This window comes from Pseudonaja textilis, chromosome 1 (assembly GCF_049901715.1).
Source record: "Pseudonaja textilis isolate UNSWEBS1 chromosome 1, rPseTex1.2, whole genome shotgun sequence".
NCBI lineage: Eukaryota > Metazoa > Chordata > Lepidosauria > Squamata > Elapidae > Pseudonaja > Pseudonaja textilis.
This window is the reverse complement of record NC_141990.1, coordinates 89,917,547-89,939,367: the sequence shown is the minus strand read 5'-3', so window position 1 is coordinate 89,939,367 and position 21,821 is coordinate 89,917,547. Positions and strand designations below refer to the sequence as shown.

The following is a 21,821-nucleotide window of genomic DNA, read 5'->3' as shown; positions in this document are numbered from 1 at the left end:
AGGATCTCGAAGGGAGGAGACTGCCTGGAATTAAAAAAGAACTTACAGCAAAATCTCAACAAGACTTCCAAAAGATACATTCTAACTGAAATATCGCAACAAAAACCCCAGGAAGAGAAAGTCGAAAAAGAAATAAGAAGATATAACTCGGGACTATCTGGATTACTTTGATGATTTCTGGATTCTTGGTTATTGTTTTGAATGACTAAAATCAATCGGGTGGTTGTTTAAAACTGTTTAAAATGGCTCCACTTTTAGAAGAACTGAAAATGGAACTTAAAAAGTACAAAGAAGATGCACAAGAAGGGAGAGGTTCTTTTGGCTTCTTATTTCAATTTTTAGAAATGGAGATTTGGAATTATGAGAAACAACAAGAAATGCCTGCAGAACAAGATTGCAACAAAGAAGAAGCCATCTTTAATGAACAAGTAATCTTAGATGGGGCAGGGAGGAAAGGGGGGAAAGAGAATGGAAAGTTTAAGATTGGGAAAAAGAACTCCCCGCCAAAATAGAGTGAAAAATAAGTATAAAATCAGAAAGCAACAGAAAAGGGAAATGCAGAAGAGAGAATTAGAACTAGAGAGACAAGGGGGTAAAAAGTGGAGGGAGAAGATGAGAGGGAAGAAAGAAAGGAAAAGAAGTTATAAAGGACAGAAGCAAAATATAGAGAAACAGGGCCTATTTAGAGATAATGGGTGAAAACTTAATGGAAAAGGGGATTCTGCAAAGGTATATAAGATAGTAAGGTTATATTAGAAGCAGAAATAATTTTAGACAATATGAAACAATGTATGATTAAAATGTCTGATAAAATAGCTATCGTAATTCAGTGGAATGCTTGTCAATAAATAAATGTAACAAAAGGTATATTTAATGATTTATAAAACATATGTGAAGAGAAATAAGGGGAAAATTAATTATGGAGATTATATGTACTTTTAAGGAAGTATGATATTTAATAGAAAAGAAGTGTTAAAGATGTTAAGATTTTAATAATTATTAATGATAGAATTGAACTGGAATGGAATGAGGGTTTATAATTACATATATTTACAATCTTTCTTTTCTTTTTTTTTTGAGAATATAGTGTGCATTATAAGAATGTACCAAGCAGAATTTGATTGGAAGTTATGTATTATGTATTATATTGAAGGTCATAAACTTAAGGTATACATTGAAGTTTAAATAAGAGTTGAATGGATGTAATTAAAAGATATAAAAGTGTCATACTTCAACATACTTTCTACAGGAGAAAATTTGTTTAATGAGAAAAGATAATATGAAATTGAAACAGAACAGACAAAAGTATAAATATAATGATTTGAATTGAGATGAGATAATCAAAATAAAATTGAGAAAATTAAGAGGGGAAAAACTATATAGAAAATGTAAAATAGTATAAGATATAGAATAGAATACAAAAAGGAGTTTTGTGTCTGTATAAAGAAGTTCAACCCGGGACCATGCTATTTTCAAAAAAGATGTTTTACTTGTATTTTGTATGTGTGAAAACCCAAATAAAACTTTATTAGAAAAAAAAAAACATCAGGAGCCACAAAACCTGGGTAGGTGGGTGACGGGTGTGTGTTTCATATTACTGGGTGGGAGTAATGTTCAGTTGGCCACGCCCACCCAGGTTTTGTGGCTCTCAGTGTTTTCTTTTCTGTGGGAAATGGGTCCAAATGACTCTTTAAGTGTTTAAGGTTGCAGACTCCTGGGCTAGAGGTTACACTTTATAAGTACAGTATTTTAAATTAAATATCAGCATGTCCCATTTTCAGATATTTTAGACCAGGGGTCTTCAAACTTGACAGCTTTAAGTCTTGTGGACTTCAACTCCCAGAATTCCTCCTACAGTCATGTTAGCTCAGGAATTCTGGGAGTTGAAATCCACAAGTCTTAAACTTGCCAAATTTGAAGACCCTTACTTTAGATAAACAAGTTATCCTGAGCTATATGAACAGCAAATTTCAACTTTTTAGTTATTCTATACTGTAATTAGATACAATAACATGAAATCACATCTGTCAATTCCCTTAGCTGGTATTGACTTTCATACACATGCCCAGAACCTATGTTGCAATATATTAGCATAGTATATGTGCAGATCGAAGCACTGTGGTCTCTAGTAATGGACAATTGGACATATTATCAGTATGAAGATTATATAAGACATTTATGTATTTGCCCATTAAACTCCGTGCAGCTCCCAGTCACGAGGGTTTTTAAGTGCCATTCAAGATTTTTGGTACTGGACCCAATGTGCTAATAACCAGTGGGACTATGATGGCCAGTTTATGCCATAATCTTTCAATTTCAATTTTCAGATCTTGATATTTTGTGAGTTTCTCCAATTCTTTGTCAACTATTCTACTACCCCCTGGTAATTGCTACATGATAATTTGTTTTCAGCCACAGTTGAAAGTCACTATGCCAAGACTTTTAAATAGCTTGTATTCAAAAATCCCACAGTATTTTAACCTGCTCATTTTCAACTATTTTTTTCAACTTTTATGTTTTTCAGTTTTTCATTACTGGCACATGATAATTTTTGTAGATATTCCAGTGAGTCATTTTGCAACTATCCCAAGTCATTGCTTATAATCCGTTTGTACCGTCTTATATGAGCTGCACATACGATTTACTGTTTCCTCTGCTTCATTGCACAATCTGCACTTTGAATCATTTTTTTTTTCAATTCTGGCCTTGATTAGCTTGAATAGCTTGCTCTTGAGCAGCCAAAATCAAGACTTTGGGTTCTTGGGAGGTTTTTTAGTGTTCTAATTGTAAGTGATTGCCAGGTTTTATCTTTATCCACCTTTCTTTGAGTCTTTTGTAGAAATTCACCATGTAATAGCAATAGCATTTAGACTTACATACGCTTTACAGTGCTTTACTGCACTCTCTAACAGTTTACAGAGTCAGCATATTGCACCCAACAATCTGGGTTCTCATTTTACTGACCTCAAAAGGATGGAAGTCTGAGTCAACTTTGAGCCAGTCAGGACTGAACTCCTGACAGTGGGAATACAGAGTTAGCCTGCAATTCCAGCCACTGTGCCACCACAGCCATGCTTTGTTTCCTGTACAGTCTTATTATTGTATACAATTGCTATTATTCAGGATTCTTGTTTTATACACAAAAGTATACAATCCAAAGATCGAATCTTTAGAAATGCTTTCTGTATTAGTCTGGCCATGAGAGCTGGACTAGCCATTGAACCCTTGCAAAGGTTTTCTTTATTCCTCCCTTCCTCCATCCCTCCCTAATTTGTACACTGATTCAATTAACAATACAAACGGAGGCAGCTGACATAATAGTTATGATAAAAACAAAACATAGGACAAGACCAATCACAGCAATTGTTAAGCATCAGAGAAAGGTAATTAACATATACTCCCAAAGATGAAATAAAAAAAGATGCGTTATGGAGTAAATCAACATTCCCTACCCAGAGTCTCCTAATGGGAGCCAAATTTTTACAGATTTGTGGAAGTCCAATAAGGTGTGGGCCATGCAGCTCTCAGGAAGAACGCTGTTCCGTAGGACAGCCACTAAGAAAGCACATTTCCTAGGTTCCACTACATGATAATCTTCACAGCTGATGTAAGTTCATCTTGATCTTACTGGCTTGTCAGAAATAACAATGAAAAGAATCCTACAGATAAGGATCCTATAGGACCTAAGTCATTAAGGAATTTATAGGTCATAGCACTTATACTTACAGTACATACCGCTTTACAGTGCTTTACAGCTCTAAGCGGTTTACAGAGTCAGTATATTGCGCCCAACAATCTGGGTCCTCATTTTACCCATCTTGGAAGAATGGAAGGCTGAGACAACCTTGAGCCTGGTGAGATTTGAACTGCCAAATTGCAATCAGCTGGCAGTCAGCAGAAGTACTGTACTCTGCAGTACTGCTCTCTTAACCACTGTGCCATCGTGGCTCATGAGCATCAGCTTGAATATACCAGGGGCCAGTCATTCTTTATTAGTGTAGCTCAGGGGTAGTCAACCTTTTTATACCTACTGCCCACTTTTGTATCTCTGTTAGTAGTAAAGTTTTCTCTAACCACCCACCTGTTCCACAGTAATGGTGATTTATAAAGTAGGAGACAAAACCCCTACCGCCCACTGGAACGCCCACTAGTGGGTAGTAGGGACCAGGTTGACTAGGACAGTTGTTCTGGGGACAGCATTCAAGGAAACCTTGAGGCATGATGGCACAATGGTAAAATGCATATTGCGGGCTACTTCTGCTGACTGCCAGCTGCCAGAAGTTCGAATCCCACTGACTCAAGGTTGACTCAGCCTTCCATCCTTCCGAGTTGGGTAAAATGAGGACCCAGATTGTTGGGGACAATATGCTGATTCTGTAAACCGCTTAGAGAGGGCTGTAGAGCACTGTGAAGCAGTATATAAGTCTAAGTGCTATTGCTATAAGAATTACTTTGAGCTCTCAAAAGAAAAAGAGGATAGAAATGCAATAAATTAGTCCTTGCAAATTTATCATGACATGTTTAGCCTGATGACCGAATCTGCAGCCTGTATTGTTTGATACCAAGTGATACATTAGAGCTTAGGAACCAATGGTAACTATGGGTAATAATGCCTTCAAACTTCATAGGCTAGAGAGAGATAATCCTTCTGTTTCCACAAGTACAATTTTTACATATACAATAAATGCTTACCACAGATGGAATTTATCCTTGCTGTAGGCCTGAAGGAATCCACAAAATCCGATACAAGGTTACCTAACAACTAAAAAAACATACCAAATAGGAAAAGATGATTTAAATGCAAGTTACAACTTACAGATTAATTCAAAACCCAGAAGTCACAACTTGAAAATACCACGAAAACTGCAGTGCTATGAACTTTGTGTGCACTCATGTACCTTGTTGTACAAATGAAGTAATGTCTAACAATTTACATGGTTTTCATAACAGCAGCATTCTGCAAATGATATATAACAGTTGCAAATGATACCAAAGGTACGAATTATAATTTACAGGATGCCTGTTTTTAGGGTTCTTTTAATCTTTTTTTTGTGCCTTCAAATCAGTACTGACTGCTGGTGACTAACTGGACAAGCCTGTGCAGTATTCTTGGCAAGGTTATAGAGTAGTTTACCATTGCCTGCTTCCTAGGGTTAAGACAGACTCTGCACCTAAATCACCCAGCTGGCTTCATGCCCAAGGCAGGACTAGAATTGTCTGTCCGATTGTGTGTCTGTGTCTGTCTGTTTATCTAATCTATCTATCTAATTTGTTAAACTGCCCAATATACTGTATTTTACTTCTTAAGGTCCAAAATTGGATTTTTAAAAATGTTTACATGTCAAATCTTACCCAGTGAGGAAGTTTTCCTTCAGGATACAACTTTCGGATTTCTGTGACGGCAAAGTAAGCAGGTAATAAGCATGCATTCCTTTCCAAAATATATGCAACAACCTAAGGGAAAAAAACAACAAATGACAGAAAAGAGTTTTATATACGTATTAAAAAAACCAACTTCTGAAACAGTGCAATGTGAAATCCTTCAGAGCTATAATCAGTTTCCCATATCTTCTTTCAGAAATAATTCCATGTTATTGTTGCTCATTTTTTTTAAAAAAAGTTAGATATTTAGTATTTACTTCCTTTGCCATATTTCTGAAGATTTTGTGAACTCCTATAATCATGCTCTTGTTTCTCAATGATCCCACATCAATTATGGAACTATTTGCTGTGAGATAAAATTTTCCTGCTGCAATCAAATAAATATATGTTCAGGTTTAAAAAATGCTCAAAATATGCTGGGCAGATTTCAATTATTTAAATTAAAATTGGGTTTATTTAAATTGTGTATGTTTCTGAATAAAAATACTGTACAAATGCAATGAAAACATTAAACATTTCCAAGACTGAGAATAATGAATAGTCTTTTGTTTTGTTTTAGAATGTAACATGAAAACAGAGAAGCAAACTACATGTAAATACAATACAATCCACACATTTTTAACATTTGTAATTAGCTCACTTTAAATAAATAACTGCGTATACTGAGTACCGCAAGGAAGCAATATCAATTGAAGAGTGCTATTACTACCTCTAAGCAAATATAGTCTGCAAATTACAAGAGAATTTAATTAGCAGAAAAGTCTCAAAAACTTTCTTGGTTCTATCTCTTTTTTAAACATTTACCTAATTGTTAAACTGTACCAGCAGAAAACAGCAAGCAACTCAGATCTAGTTTTCTCCATTTAATATGCTTACCTCTCTTGCTGCTAATAGTTGCTGCACAACAGCAGAGCTCACAGTGTTAGGAATAGTTAGGATTTTCTCCAGGATACCCTTCAAAAGGTCTCGTACACCCTATAACATACAGATCAAATTATAAAGGAAAATTATGCCAAAATGCAAAATTCACTTTTTAATTTTTAATAAATGAATTAGACTTTTAGCAAATTGTACAAAACTTGTTATGTCTGTCATTCTAATGTATCTAGAGAACAATTTGTAAGCTTTTCATTCAAACTCTAATAGCTTCCTAATCTGCCACTTCTCTAAAAAAAAACCACACACACAAATCATCGGCATAGATTCTTCAAGTGAGTTAGATTTTTTTTCAAGCTCTTTCTAGTTAGAAGGTATATGTTGCTTCTCTGATGTAATTTAGGAGAACTATATGCAGAAACAAATTAATGAGCAGCGATCTTGATGGAGTAGAATCAAGGAAGATGATACATTACCGTACTTCCTGTATTTGATATCTCCATTCATCTCTAATGGCTGTGTCGTGATCCCAGCCCAAGACTATAAAAATCCTTCTCTTATATCTTGGTCCTACAAATCAGATGAGCATGCCTCTTTAGGGCATGTCAAATTTTTTAACCTTCAATTGCCAAACATTAGAGGTGCTCAAAAATTGTGACATGCCTTGGGGATTGTAAAGATATTTTGGTTTCTTTAATATACTTTTTCCACCTACAAAAGTAGAAAAAGCCTGCACCCTTTGGCCACCGCCTACCAGCATTTTGTCTCTTTGCAGCAATCAGCCAGTTTCAGTTTCAGTGTCAGTACAGCCTAATTAGCACAAGCAGCTGATTGTCGGCATGATCAGATGTTTCAGGCTGCAGGGATTGCCATTGCCCATTGCCACCTTCGTGCGTCCCATTTTCAGCCTCCAAGTGCCCTGTTTTCGGCCTCCACATGCTCCATTTTCTGCCCATTCTGATCTCTGCCACCCAGAATGGGTGGAAATTGGGGCGCATGGAGGATAAAAACAGGATGCAGAGGCAGAAAATGGGGTGCACGGAGGCGGCAATAGGCTATGGCAATCCCTGCAGCCTGAATCAGCTGATCGACAGAGGCCGATCCAACCACAATCAGCTGCTGGTGCTAATCAGGCTGTGCTGAAACTGCAACTGGCTGTTATTTGCTGTTTGCTGCAAGGAGGCAAATTGCTGGGAGGCAGAGACAGATTTTTTTTTCTTGTTTTCCTCCCCAAAAACTAGGTGCATCTATATATTTCGGAGGATCTTATACTCCAAAAAATACGTACTGTGCTTGATAAGTAACTACACAAATGTATCTTAACTTTTTAACATTTTGTTTGTTTCGTCTTATATAATCATATGACAATGAGTAAAGAAATGGATGAAAAAGACAATGGATGTGCCAACCCATTCAAAAAGTGTAAACCTTTATGACTAGAAATACTTGTACTGTTGACCAATTTGATAATAACTGAGATTGTAACATCGGTAAAACAGAATCACTAGAGCAGGTAATTCAATTCTACAACTGACTTCATTACACATTGTTATACTTCATAAGTCATTATAATCTATGTTAGAGTGACTTTAAACTATAGCTCTATCTCCTACCTTTCTGACAGTCATTTAATTTTATATATTATATATTGTACATATTTAATATCAAATAGGCTGGAGATGGTGTATTGCTTGTTTTTATGTTGTATGCTGCCCAGAGTCATACTGTTTGAGTTGGGCAACCTTATGAATCTTAAAAACAAATATATAGATTTAAGTATACGGCTAGATAAAAATACAAAGAAGCTATTAAGGCTGTATTATAAAAATAGAATATATGTATAATTATTACCTTGTAGTCTACACCCCCAATTATTTTTTGAACAAGTTTAAATGTCAGAGACCAAAGCTGTGTCCTTTCCCATTCTAGATTGTCAGAATTCAGCAGAGACTCACAAACCATTCTAGGAAAATTAAAGAAAAAAACACAATGAGTGGTATCTTTTCTAAGCAGATCTGATTTATTATTAGTATTATCTTTGAGCAATTGATCTCCTGTAATAAATTCTCTATTGCAGTTGTATCTGAAAGAAACATACCTGGGTGGCAGTAAACCAGTCTCCACAGCCATTGCTAAACAATCATAGAGAAAAGAAATTCTTTTAGGACTATGTTGGCTATGTATGAACCTTACAATCCACTGAACGCACTGTTCATGAGATTCCTGTAAGATAAAAACAATTATATACATTCAATGATTTCACAATTTATTAAAAAACATAAAAAGATTTACATCCATAAAAGCTTTCCACAAGCTGTACAATCTCAATGCAAGAATTGACAACTGAGAGTTTGGGATTGTATCATCCTTCTTTTGATAAAACTTTTCAGCTGAAATAATTTAAGGTCTTACAAACCCAAAGGCCTATATATCATTAGAAGCTGGAAACAGAAAGACTGCTTTCTTAGAAAAAGATGGCAATATCCTATCCATAAGCTGCTCAGCATGATCTACCTCTAATTAGAAACTCTTGTCAGGGAATTTATAGATATTACAGATAGCCAATATATCAATAAGAAAATATTAGGTTTATTAAAACTGTCAATGAATGAAATAACTGGAGAAATTGAAATTAGATGTCATTAAAGAAGCAGGAAATACTCACCTGGGAAAGATTGCTCCAGAACTGTCGAAAGGCACTCAAACAGCTGATTAATTTAGTTCGCTCGTCTTCTGGGGTATCCATAAACATGCTAATACAAGTAAAGCCAAGTTATTTATAAAGTATTTCATCACTAGTTACTACAACAGAATCTCTACAATTATACTAGAAAATGTTTATATTACACTTACCCAGGAAAAGCTTCCTCTATGACTTCTGTTTTCTACAAAAGAATTTAAAACATTGTATCATTCTAAGAACGATTTATCTTTTATCCTGTGTCACCTATACTCTGTGTTCAAATCAAAATATCCAGAATGGGTAGAGGAAGAAACATTCTCAAGTAAAAACTTATCTACTAAAATTTAAAAAAAAAATCCTTTATGTATGTAAACAAGTGGAAAAAAGTAAGCACAGAGCCCATAAACGAATAATTCTACTTCAAGTGTTAACCAGTGGTCTAAGCTTGTAGTTAGAGAAAAGACAATATTTTGGGTAGGGAGGCAAAGTTGATAAAAATATTGATAAAAGTCAATGTATTTTATTACATGAGATAAAGAAAAATTGCTGAAGGGAAATAGAGGCCAAACAGAAACAAAGGCTGGCTATTGTTCTGTGCCAGCATCTGTCAATAGAATATTATCCTACATATGTATTCTAGACACATACTGTCAGCTAGGCTGCTGCTTGCTATCATGGATTAGGGGAAGGGGTCAGTGGAGAATCTTTCTGGGCTTTGCTTATCTCACCAAGGTCATTTCTTCTTGCTTTGGTATACAGCAGCCCTCTGGTTGCCTAGGTACAAGGAGATTGGGCTCTACAATTTCTGTTAATTTGTTGTTTCAAGTGCTTTGCCTTGATCTTGACTGAGACTTGTTGCTTTCGGTTCATTCCTGGCAAAAGTACTTTTCTGAGTCTATGGAGCCAAGGATTTTTCTTTTCTAGGAAATGGACAGAGGCAGCCCTGACACATACAATGGATAGATACATCTATACAATGTATAGAAAATACAAAGTCCATATTGGGAGGCCATTAAGAAAGCAAAAATAATCCCACCACTAACCAAGTATCTATAAGCACTTGCTCCACATCTCAAAAAAGAATGATATGGAACTGGAGGGGGCAGGGATGAAGCAATTCCCTTGTGAGGAAGAAATCCCAACATTGGGAACCATTATATATGAGTGAGGAATGGCAGAAGACAGAGGTGGCGCACTGCACAAAGCAAAAGGGTTTTCCATCTCTCATATTTTTAGAACCGGAAGGTCCAGCCAAGCCAAAGGCAGTATAGTCTTCACTTTGCCAACAATAACTGGGACAGGTTTAATAGCAGCCTAGCTAATCCAAGGTGAATAAGACTATCCAGAATAACTGAAGGTTACACGGAAGCCCTAAGACAGGTGCTTTGCCTTCTTAGTGGAGAAGAAATGAGAAGTTTCAGAGGCAATTCTTCATTTTCCCCAGAGGCACCTTATCTACGGGGAGTTGGGGATGTTTGGGGTTAGATGCGGCAGGACCTTGCCTTAGATACCCTAACAGAGTGACCAATCAAAGGTCCATCTTCTCCCAACCCTATGGAAACAAGAAGCATAAGGACCAGTTGTCTTCTTTTTCTTCTCCTTCTTCCTCTTCTCTTCCTCCTCCTCCGGATGTGTGTGTTTATTTTCATGGTCATGGTCATGGTCATGATGTGCACTAAAGATGGTGTTTGATTTCATTGTACGAGATGCAATGACAATAAACTAACTCCTTCTTCCTCTCCTCCTTTTTTTCTTCTTCCTCTCTTCTTTCTTCTTCTTCCTCTTCTTCCTGCTCCTACTCCCTCCTTCTCCTTCCCCACCTCATCTTCCCCTTTTGATTTCTCCATCATCCGCCCTTTTGCAAAGTTGCATCGAAGGTTTAAATAGCCATCGAAATACGGCATCCACACTCCCCCTTCCCAACCCTACAACCCCGCAGCATTCCCCATCAGGCGGCGACCATCCTTTGATGATGGAACATTGATGGTGATGATGATCACGATGACTGCCATGGCGGGCGGCGAGACTCACCACCACTTCCTCGAAGATACTCTGCAACTGAGCCTCCATCGGGACCGCCATGATGCGATCCCAAGGCTTCAGTCCGCCACGATCCGGCCGCGGGGGGGAAGAGAAGCAACAGGATCGCCTCTCCCCGCTGTTGCTTCTCTTTCCGGAAGTGTTACGGAAGGTGCTTCCTTTCGCATCCGGGTCGCGGGTAGCTGGAGCGGGTGGGGGGAGGAATACTACTACTGCCGCTGGTGGTAATGGTTGCGAGGGGGATGCTGTAGCCTTTACTCACTGCAACGGATTTGAGGGTTAAGGACCGAGAGTTTTCATTTGCTTGCTTTAAAGCAGGGGTCTCCAACCTTGGTAACTTTACGACTTGTGGACTTCAACTCCCAGAATTCCTCAGCCAGCGCATGCTGAGGAATTCTGGGAGTTGAAGTCCACAAGTCGTAAAGTTGCCAAGGTTGGAGACCCCTGCTTTAAAGTTCCATGAAGCGCGCCAAACTCGGATGAAAAAGCATCTTCGCGCGGTGGAATTGGCGAGCTCCTCGATTTCCTAAGCCCATCCGTTTGCACCCCGATTGCACAATGCACACCAGGAGCGATTCCGGTCATTGTTTCTCTGCTCCGATTTTCTTTAATAACAAGGAGTAGTATTCCCCGAGAACTTAATTTGATGGCCGAATCCAAACCTTGAGACCGACTATAGGCTTGCAAACGGACATAGCCACCCATTATATCACCTTGCTTCGCTTTGCACAAGAAAACAATTTGAAAAAGCTTATTGTTATCTAAAGGACACTCTTGGGTTTTTGTTTTTTTTTTGCTGCAGAAAGAAAAAAAATAAACTTTTAATTTTGGGATTTGATGATTAGATCTGTTTGGATAAGAGAAATATTGTTACACATGTTTCATTTGCCTTTATAGGTTTTTTTTAAACGGCTTACATTTAAGATGAGAGGATATTTGTACTGTTAGTTTGAATATTGATTATTATTATTTTTAAAGATTATTTTATGTACTTTTTGTTGTTGGAAGTTTATTCTTGGATGTTTTATTTGAAAATAAATGAAATTTTGATCCTGGAATTGGATGATTAGATCATCTTTGATTAAATAAATATTGTGAAATTTTAAAATTATATATACTATGTATGGTTTAGGTAGGTTAAAGGAGGAGAAAAGGCATTAAAAAAACTCAAAGAAGTAGTGCAAGATTGGAAGATGTGGAGAGACATCTGGCCCTTAGAATCGCCTAAAGTCAGACATAACACATGGATAACATCAACACAGCATGGACCGTCAATTGCACAATGCATCGAGTTATTTTATAAAATAAAAAGGTCATTGTCTTTGAACTTAATGTTTAATACTAAGGTATCTGCTATTTTTTACAAATATTACAAAAAGAAAAAAAAGAAACTTATTAGAAAGGTACATAGGTATTAGTTTCTAACTTCCCTGTTGTTTAAATGCCAACTAATTTGTGAGAGCACTTAGACTTATATGCCGTGTCATAGTGCTTTACAGTTCTCTTTAAGTAATCTTAAGTATATTGCCCACAACAATTTGAGTCCTCATTTTACTGACCTTGGAAGAATGAAAGCTGAGTCAACCTTGAACCTGTCAGGATCAAACTCCTGGCAGTCAGCAGAATTTACCTGCAATACTGCATTCTAACCACTGCGCCACTATGCTCTTATATTTACAGGTAGTCCTTGACTTACAACCACAGTTGACCCCAAAATTTATGTTGCTAAGTGAAACATTTGCTTGGCCCCATTTTACGATCTTTCTTGCCACATTTGTTAAGTGCATCACTGAAATTGTTAAGTTAGTAACAAGCTTCTCCATTGACTTTGGCTTGTCAGAAGATAAGAAAAGCTGAATGCATGAGGCTAGGACATTGCAACAATCATAAATATGAACCAGTTGCCAAGCATCTGAGTTTTGATCCCATGACCATGGGGATGCTGCCTCAGTCATAAGTGTGAAAAACAGTCATAAGTCACTTTTTCAGTGTTGTAATTTTGAACAGTCACTAAATGAACTGTTGTAAGTCGAGGACTACCGGTATAAACTTGGTAGACCCACTTAGAAACCATGCTGTCAGTTTATATTTGCCTTATTGTGTGATGTATTGTGTACAGAGTAACTTTACTTGACTGAATTTGGTTAAACTTCTGTTTTGGAATACTATACCAACCAATACTGTTCATTTTCCATTGCTGCATACTCCTAAACTTTAAGTATCAATGAGATATTGTTGGTACAGACAGGTTTCTCACACTTACAACCATTGCAGCATCTCTATGGCCACAGGATCAGATGCTTGACAACCGACTCACATTTATGACGGTTGCAGTATCTCCGGGGTCACGTGATCACCTTTTGTGACGTTCTGACAAGCAAAATCAATAGGGAAGCCAGATTCTCTTAAGAATCATGTTACTAACGTAACAACTGCAATGGTCGTAAAGTGGGGCAAAATTCACTTAACAAATGTCTTGCTTAGCAACATAAATGGGCTCCATTGTGGTTGCTTTTCTTGAAGAAAAATATTCATTCCAAAGTTGAGCAAAGTTTATTGTCACATGATGTATCTCAGTTTGGATCTGATAGGATTAAACTAAGAAAGGAGGTTCGTTTGACTGAGACAATGTCCAAAAGCCAAGGAGTAGAAAGGGTGCAACTTTCAGTTAGATTTATTTTCTCCACAACTTAAGATTTAATGTCAAGCATGAGGAATCAAAGTCATAGAACTTTTATTTTAGCCATTTTATATTAGTCAGCTCATTTCTTTGGAATTGTGTTTTGCCCAGAACGTTTGCAAGAATGATTAAGTGTATTTACAATAATTCAGTAATGCAATTTTTCATCCGCTGTTTGCGTTTACAGATATTGACAATTCCCAGCCTTGGCACGAACTCTTAAAGTATGTAATAGACTCGTGTTTTCCATTGCTCACATATGCACATGCTACAAAAGAGGACAATACTAGTATGTGGCTTTGTTACACAGGAAGAAAAAACAGAATGTCCATTGGCTGCTGTTGATTAAAAAAAAAAAAGACTAAAGAATTCCAGAAGTCATACTTCGCACGCAACAGCACGGGACCAAGCAAAATAGCACTGGACTGAAGAAGTGCTCACTGCTTCTCCTACCTCTGTTGCAGTGGTGGGATTCTTGTGTCGTGGGCAAAAAAGGAGCATGTGAATTCCTTAAATGAAAAAGTATGAAATATTCACCCCTCTCTGTCTCCCAAAATTTGATTTTCTGGATCCAGAAAAATATGTAAACAACATACATGAAAAAGTGTGTGGGTTTTTTAATGATTTTATTTGTACACTGCCAGAGTCCCTCTGTGAAGGAGACAAGCAGTTCCTAAGTGTGATTCATAAATAAATAATTCTTTTTAACAATGATAAAGTAGTGAATATACTTGATTTATTTGAGTGTTTATTTTGGGGTGTTGGCTGAATCCCAGTTTTCCCCCTATAAGGAAACCTTCCAATTTTTTCTTCCTCACTTTCAATTTTGAAACAGAAAATTGCTGAAAATGCCTTCTGCCCTTTACATGTATTGGTTAAAAGTAGATTAGGTGTCCTCCCTCTAAATGACTAAACGCTGCTCTTGTTTATATGCTACCAGTAAAGTGATAATACTCTCTCAATTTCTCTTCAGCTCAGGCAATACTGAAAGAGCAGGACAGAGCAAAGAGTAACTAGAAAAATGGAAACTCTTCCAGCAGATCAGACAGATATGGGAGAGAAGAGCACTTTGGAGCTGTTAGATTTCCATACAGAGACAGTTATTAAAAAAAGCACTCTTAGGAAATATAAGATACTCTGTGTTGTAAGTATTACTTTTTACTTATATTTGAATGTTGCATTTGTTATATCCTCTCTGTTTCAGTTTTGTGATTAACAGCATAATCGTGCTTCTAATTTTCCATTGTTTGCCTGGAAATATCCTGGATCTGCCGCTTTTTTTGGTCACATTAGTATGAATAGAGACACTTTTAATTGTTCATGTTTTCAGTGGATGGTCTGCTTCAAGGGTTAATACTTGAAATATTCAGAGTTCGCAAAGTTGGGAGATATTGCTATTTCCTCTTTATAATGTTTAAATATCTCCCTCTCCCCCTGTCTGTCTGTCTCTCTCCCTTTGTTTAAAACAAAAGTGGATGTTTACAACTATTTTGTATTATACTGCTGTACTACTATGAATTGTTATAGAGAGCCAGTTTACTGTTGTAGTTAAAGGCATTTTCCCATTACAAAGTGAAAGAACGTGAATGCTACTCCCATCACGGGCATAAAGCTAGCTGGGTGATTTTGGACCATTGGGGGTGGGTGGGAATTGCCCACAGATTACTTTTCCATGTACTTGCCAGGGATCAACATTTACTTGAAGGGATAGACAAAAAAAAAAAAGAATTATTATAAATTTAATTTATAATCTAATGCAGGAGTCACCAACCTTTTGGACCTCAGGGATCACCAAACTCATATTTTTAAATCCCAGCCGGACCAGAGATTCTGGGAAAATCCCCCCAAAACTCTGCAGGAAAATTCCCCATCCCGTTTTCCTACCAATTGATCATTCTTTATTTGGGATCGCAGGATACTGTCTCTAGCTCTGTTCTCCGGGGGCAGGGAGAGAGAGAGAGAGAGACTTTTGGCTTCATGCAAGGAAAGCAGCAGAAGCAGCAGAAGTATTTCTTTCTCTCCCCTAAATTCTGCCAGAAACGAGTCTTTGTGAGACTTGTCATGTTGGCACAGCCTCGTGGAGTAGGATGCCTTGCAGGGTCCCAAAGACTCATTTCTGGTGGAGTTTGGGGGAGAAAAAGAAAAACGTTTGCTGCTTTCCTTGAGTGCAGCCAAAAGCAGAAGAAGAAAGAAGCGGAAAAAAGCAGCCCGGTGGCCAGGCGAGGCATGTGGGGCGAGTGGGGCAAGTTCCCCCCCATTTGCCCTTTCCCCCTCCCTTCACTACCTCGTGTTGTTTGCAAGGCAAGCCTTGTGTTCCCGTGGGCCATGTGGGCAGCGCAGCCTTGTGTTCCCGCACAGCCTGGATTAATTGCTTTGGGGGGTGCTTTGGGGGTGACATTTCTCTGTGGACCACCAAAATTTTCTCACATAGCACCAGTGGTCCCTGATCTAGTGTATCCCAAATTCCATACACCTGAATTCAGGCTGGAGAACTGATCTACAGAAGCTAAGAGTAATTCAGATCTTGAGACAAAGGATAAGAGAAAAAAACCCGACTTTATCCGGTTAAACTGGAGATGCCTTGGAACCGGACTGAACTATGAACTCCTTTCATAATAGACATCTAGGACAATATGCTCTGTGTTTCTCAGGATTCTTGTTCTGGGTTTTGGCTTCTTTCACCAAGTAGGTGTACCAAAATGAAGTGTCTTATATCCTGAAAAGTGAGATATTTCTGAAGTAGTAGATTTGTGTTTATTTTTGTTTTGTGAGAGCTGTCTTCTTGCTCTGAACTTTGACACAAACCTATCAAAGTTCTTGAGGCATAGTAGTGCTTACTAAAGACTGATAAAAAATAACAATGTTATCTGTTGGGAAAATTCCAAAGAAACTCTAAGAGTGAGTGGTGGCCATTTTCCGTAAATTTATGATTCAGAAAGAGAAGACAAAACATTACTATGAGACTTTCTGTAACTCATTCTGCTAGAGGAATCACATGGTTTTCCAATCTAAATGCCAATAGTCCTTGACTTACCACCACAACGTAGTCCAAAAATTCTGTTGCTAAGTGAGACAGTTGTTTAAGTGAGCTTTGCCCAATTTTACAAGCTTTCTTGCATCGTTGTTAAGTGAATCTCTGCAGTTGTTAAGCTAGTAACAGGGTTATTAGGTGAATCTCACTTCCAAGATTGACGTTGCTTGTCAAAAAGTCCCAAAAATAATTATATGATCCTGGGACATTGCAACCATCATAAATATGAAACAGTTGCCCAACACCTGGATTCTGATCACGTGACCATGGGGTTACTGCAATGATCATAAGTGTGAAAAATGGTCATAAATTACTTTTTTCAGTCCTGTTGAAACTGTCACTAAACGAATTGTTTGTAAAGTGGAGTACTACTGGTACCTATATTTTATATCTTTTTACCTGTCAAACATGTCAGTCAATTTTACATAGGATGCAAAGCTGTTGTTTCTTTAGTAATGATTTCTCTAAGACAGAATTGTCTGGTTCCAACAAAACTGTAGGTTTCTAAAGTGCTGATGAAAAGGACTCTGATGAATTTTAAAACGTGTAACAATAATAGTGAGGGGCCTAGAGAATAAAGCCTAAAGAAATAGGATATACTTAGCCTAAAAAGAAAAGGCCAAGGAGAGACAATGCTAGTAGTCTTCAAAGAGTTGCTAAAAACTTTGAAGGGAAGAGTTCCCGGGAGGGGAATCTGCATTTATTCCCCATGGCAGTGGTGGGATTCAAATTTTGTTTACTACTGGCATAGCTTGGTGGGTGTGGCAGGGGAAGGATACTGCAAAATCTCCAGTCAGAGGTGGTATTTGCTGGTACTCAGAATTTCTGCTTCTGGTTCTCCAGAACTGGTCAGAACCTGCTGAATACCACCTCTGCCCCATGGGCCTTGAGGGTAAGACAAGAACCAATAGATGGAAGAAAATTTGTCTTATTAAACTATGCCTTAGTATTGATCTAGAATAGGGACAGAGGAAATGGCATAAAGGTGATTGCTATTTTTGTTTCTTGGAAGCTGTACAGAGGGAGCTTCAGTCTTGAAATAAGGACGAATTTTCTGACAAGCAATGGAAAGTCTTGCCTTCTATATTAGTGGGAGCTATAAATTCTAGAGATTTTCAAGCAACGACTGGACAATTGTTTGTCAGGGATGGTCTGACCCCTGCCCTGGGTAGGGTCTTGCACTAGAAGAACCAGTTTGGTGTGGGGGTTAAAATGTTGGACTGGAAGACCAAGAGTTCTAGGCCTGTCTTAGATATGAATGAATAACTTTTAGGCAAGTCATTTTCCCTCAACCCAATAATCATAGGATTATTGTTAGAGGGAAAACAGGAGACCGAAACATTATATACATTGCCTTGAGTTGTACAAAGTAAAGTCAGGAAATATGTCTAAAGTATTATCAGCTATTTTTTAAAGTTGTGAAAGCAAAAGTAAGATGTATGTCTAATAATAAAAATGAATAAAACAGTTATTTTTACATTTTGAAATTATTTTACTTTTGGAAATAAGGCCACCCTACAGTACTCATGAATCCTGATGGATTTCTGGAGCATATCCCAAAAGATATACTACTCATCTTCTGCATTTGAGAGATTACTCAGGTGATTGACAGAGGCAATCTCAATAGCATGGATAGAAGATTGAAGAAGAAATTGGTGAAGAAAAGCTCATATCCAAACTAATGAGAGTGATATTGTTACCTGTTGCTTATCTAAGGTATAGATTATTGATTAATGTTCTCTTCCTAGACAAGGCGATCAAGTGAATTATTCCACTTTCTGATGACCATTGTTTTATTATCTACAGCCATTTGGAAATGAAGCTTGTTTTTGATTGCCCTGTGGAATTATTTTTGTGAAGAGCAAAACAAGAAAAATGAATCTCGGTTTATTGTTAAACCCTAAACTATACCATCCTCTGGGGAACTTCGAACCAGAATATTTCTTAGCTCAACCTATTCCATACAGTTGTAAGGAAAATGGAGGATGGAATAGTATTTCACCATCATAAATTTACAGGAATATAAATGTATTTGTTCAATTCAATCACAATGTAGCTGAAGTAAATTTGATTTCAAATATTAAGTGTTTAAAAGCTTTAGGGGACACCATACTCTTGGTTTTAATAGCCTTTGGGAATTTCTTGAAGATTTGACTTTTCTGTCAGGTACAGATACTAGGTTATTAGTAAAGCCTGATGTGTATTGGTTGATTGAATATAATTTTTAGTGGCCTTGGATTTATTGTGCTATAATGTTGCTTTATAATTGCTTCCTTTTATGTTTTGCACTCTCAGCTGCCCAAAGTCACAAGATTCAGATAGGCAGCAAAATAAATTCAATTCAATCATCAATAAATTAAAATAAATAAATAAATTTTTATCTTGTGATCATTTCTCTGTCATTTGTTAAAATACAAGTATACTATTCTGGTGCAGGAGGAAAATATTTGATAATATGCACCTGCGTTTAGGCATGAAAATGACAAGGAAAAGTGCATTTCCACTTAGAAGCTAAGCTTGGTACATTAATTAGGATTTATTCCCTGTGAAGTGCATACGTAGGATCTCAGCTGAAATGGGCATTTGGGCAAGGTACAGTTGTACATAGTGAAAAAAAAAAAACCACAGTCATCACTATTGCCACTTCCGGCAGTCCTTTGTGACTGGGTTAATACCTCCCTCTTTGGTGGTAAAAAAGAAAAAAATAGTGTTCATTGTTGTCCCCTTCTGTTGCTTTGTCAAGAATTTCTAAGGAATCCTTTTGGGAGCAGCAGGAAACAATCGAGAGATGATTATGCAGAAGGTAAGGCATAGATACCAGGATAGGAAATTGGGACCAAAGATCTGGTAAAGTTCTGAAGGACTTGTCCATTGAAAAATTACAGCCACCGAAAATTATTCCAAATATTTTGGGAAAATTCATGCTATTTATTTATAGGGTCTATTCATCATTGGAAATTTTCTATGGCTTCTCAATTACTGTTGGGATTAATTAGGAAACATATTTTCCTAATAGTGAAGTTTGGGGCTTGCATTGTGTAGTTTGATGAATATGTCACACCATATTTTCCCCAAAGACCTAATTGACAAATACAATATTGCTAAAGACATTATTTTGGATATTTTCTATTTTTTAAAAAAAATAGATTTATTACACTTCATATAGTTGGTAAGAACGTTTTTACGGCCTGGTTTTGAGTGAAAATAGAAGTGGCCTCAGTGTTTATGAAGATGATGACTATACATGGCAGTGAAAAAGTATATTTGACCAATGTTGACAATTTCCTCCTTGCATTAAATCTGTATATATGCTCCTCACCCCACTTCAATTGACAATATTATTCTTATTATACAGCAATACTGTAGTCTTATGATGTAGTCTTGATTTGGCTTTTATGCTACTACAAGATTTCATTCTTTCTTTTGTAACAGAGAAAGGTAGCTCTGTTTTCTGCTCACCTCTGTCCTCTACGGCTCAGAGTGCAGTGAAGCATGCTGGGCCAATCTGTTCTTGCTTCTGTTATTCTAGATAGCAGGTTACTCAATAATTGTGAAAGAAGTTCTCTCTCTCCCTCCCTTTCTCCGTCTCTCTTTTTCTGTGTATTTACAAAGCATTATCTGAAAAAACATTTACATGCTTGGGTTATGAACCAGGAACAATTACCAATATTTGGAGAGTCTAGTGATGCCTAAAGAAAATAATCTGCTCTCATAACTATTGGGTTTTTACCGCAATTCTAAATACTTTATTTAGAAAGTTGAGTTGATTTTAGAGGAATTTCATTGGAACATATCATAACTGTACCCTAATTTGAAATGTGCTTCCTCAAAAGAAAGTTAATGTTTAAGTGATTTACTTTCAAGTAAAGATGCTAGGAATGGCAATGTAATACAGTTCAAGCATGATCAATCAGAGTTCACATATGCAGGGGATTATCTGGTATGTCGATCATACACATGTATGCATCTCAGTTTAATATTCATCAGAATTAGCCAAGAGAATAGCTGATCTCTTTCTGACATGACTTTTAATAATAAAGTAGAAGCCCCACCATCACCCCATCCAACATTTTAGCAGTGATCTTTCAAATATTCCTGATTGTTCCTCTGAGAAAAAGTAGAGAATTACAGTATTCTTTGTTTACTGAGCACAATTGGGAGCAGCACCTCGGTCATAAGATGAAACGATCACCAAGGGTAACCACAACTCTGCTTACGGTCCTATTGGGGACACACCAGAGTGGTGACCAGGGGTACAGTTGTCCTCATGGTATATGTCTCCCTTTGTTCTCCCTTTTCCCAGCAATATGGCAGGCAGTTATGTGAAGAGGAGGAGTCCACCAGGGGTCTACTAAGGGTCGTGAGGACAGGAGAAACATATGTGAAAAGAAGGATGATTTAATGGGTCATGGATTGGCTAGTTGTAACATATTATTGTACAGATTGTACAATTGTATTCAAACCAAAAAGAAAAACCGAATTAAAATACAGATGAATTGATGCAGTTTTACCTGGACTTATGGTTCTCCAGGTGTCTTTGTTTACATCTCCCTACATTCTTAGCCAGCATGGTCCCTGCTGAAATGATGCGAGTTGTAATTTAGTATATCTGGAAAGTGAGGTATTTCTGGGGAAAATTTATCCAAGACTGGCTTCCTTATTATAGGAAAGGAAGTCTCTTATGCTTCTGATATTTTGTAATGTAAACACTGAGCATAAGTGGATACTCAATTACTCCCAAATTCACCCTCCCTATATAAGAATTAGCTGTCATTTTTGGCATTTCAGAATAGACATTCATTTCTCTGATGCAGTTCATAGACTGGGAGTTTATTGTTCTTTTTGTATATCTTATCCATTGTTCTTTGACAGATTTTGAATGGCATTATGATCTACTGCATGGTTCTACCTGAAACTATGATGACTTGTCACTCATAGCTACACCTCTCCTTTTATACAGCAAATAATAATTATTTTTAACTTGCCTAGAGAGAGGAAATACTATTTGTTTAACCTTAAGTAGCTACAGCAGAAATATTTATTGTGAATATACCATTGGAGAAAGGTCACATATAGAATTTCCTGGTTCTGGTAGTATATAACTCTATTCACCTAAATAGAAAGATAAT

The 21,821-nt window shown here is 37.2% G+C and overlaps 2 protein-coding genes across 6 annotated transcripts in view; one reads left to right on the top strand and one right to left on the bottom strand.

Moving 5' to 3' along the window:
- MED23 (mediator complex subunit 23) overlaps positions 1 to 11,134 on the bottom strand; it is a 45,217-nt gene extending 34,083 nt beyond the window's left edge. For both annotated transcript variants that reach the window (XM_026705497.2, XM_026705498.2), the window contains exons 1-8: positions 10,973 to 11,134; positions 9,112 to 9,143; positions 8,924 to 9,011; positions 8,357 to 8,481; positions 8,110 to 8,221; positions 6,259 to 6,357; positions 5,353 to 5,454; positions 4,693 to 4,762 (exon numbers count right to left, since the gene is read on the bottom strand). In XM_026705497.2, the coding sequence (XP_026561282.1) occupies positions 4,693 to 4,762; positions 5,353 to 5,454; positions 6,259 to 6,357; positions 8,110 to 8,221; positions 8,357 to 8,481; positions 8,924 to 9,011; positions 9,112 to 9,143; positions 10,973 to 11,023 (679 nt within the window). In that variant the 5' untranslated portion in view covers positions 11,024 to 11,134. The remainder of the gene's footprint in view (positions 1 to 4,692; positions 4,763 to 5,352; positions 5,455 to 6,258; positions 6,358 to 8,109; positions 8,222 to 8,356; positions 8,482 to 8,923; positions 9,012 to 9,111; positions 9,144 to 10,972) is intronic.
- Positions 11,135 to 14,052: 2,918 nt separating this feature from the next.
- Positions 14,053 to 21,821, top strand: part of ENPP3 (ectonucleotide pyrophosphatase/phosphodiesterase 3) — a 65,927-nt gene continuing 58,158 nt past the window's right edge. For 2 of the 4 annotated variants that reach the window (XM_087940896.1, XM_026705501.2), the window contains exon 1: positions 14,617 to 14,805. In XM_087940896.1, the coding sequence (XP_087797022.1) occupies positions 14,683 to 14,805 (123 nt within the window). In that variant the 5' untranslated portion in view covers positions 14,617 to 14,682. Of the gene's footprint in view, positions 14,245 to 14,616; positions 14,806 to 21,821 lie in introns of those variants that run through there. The other 2 variants (XM_087940889.1, XM_087940892.1) reach the window with 2 other exon arrangements.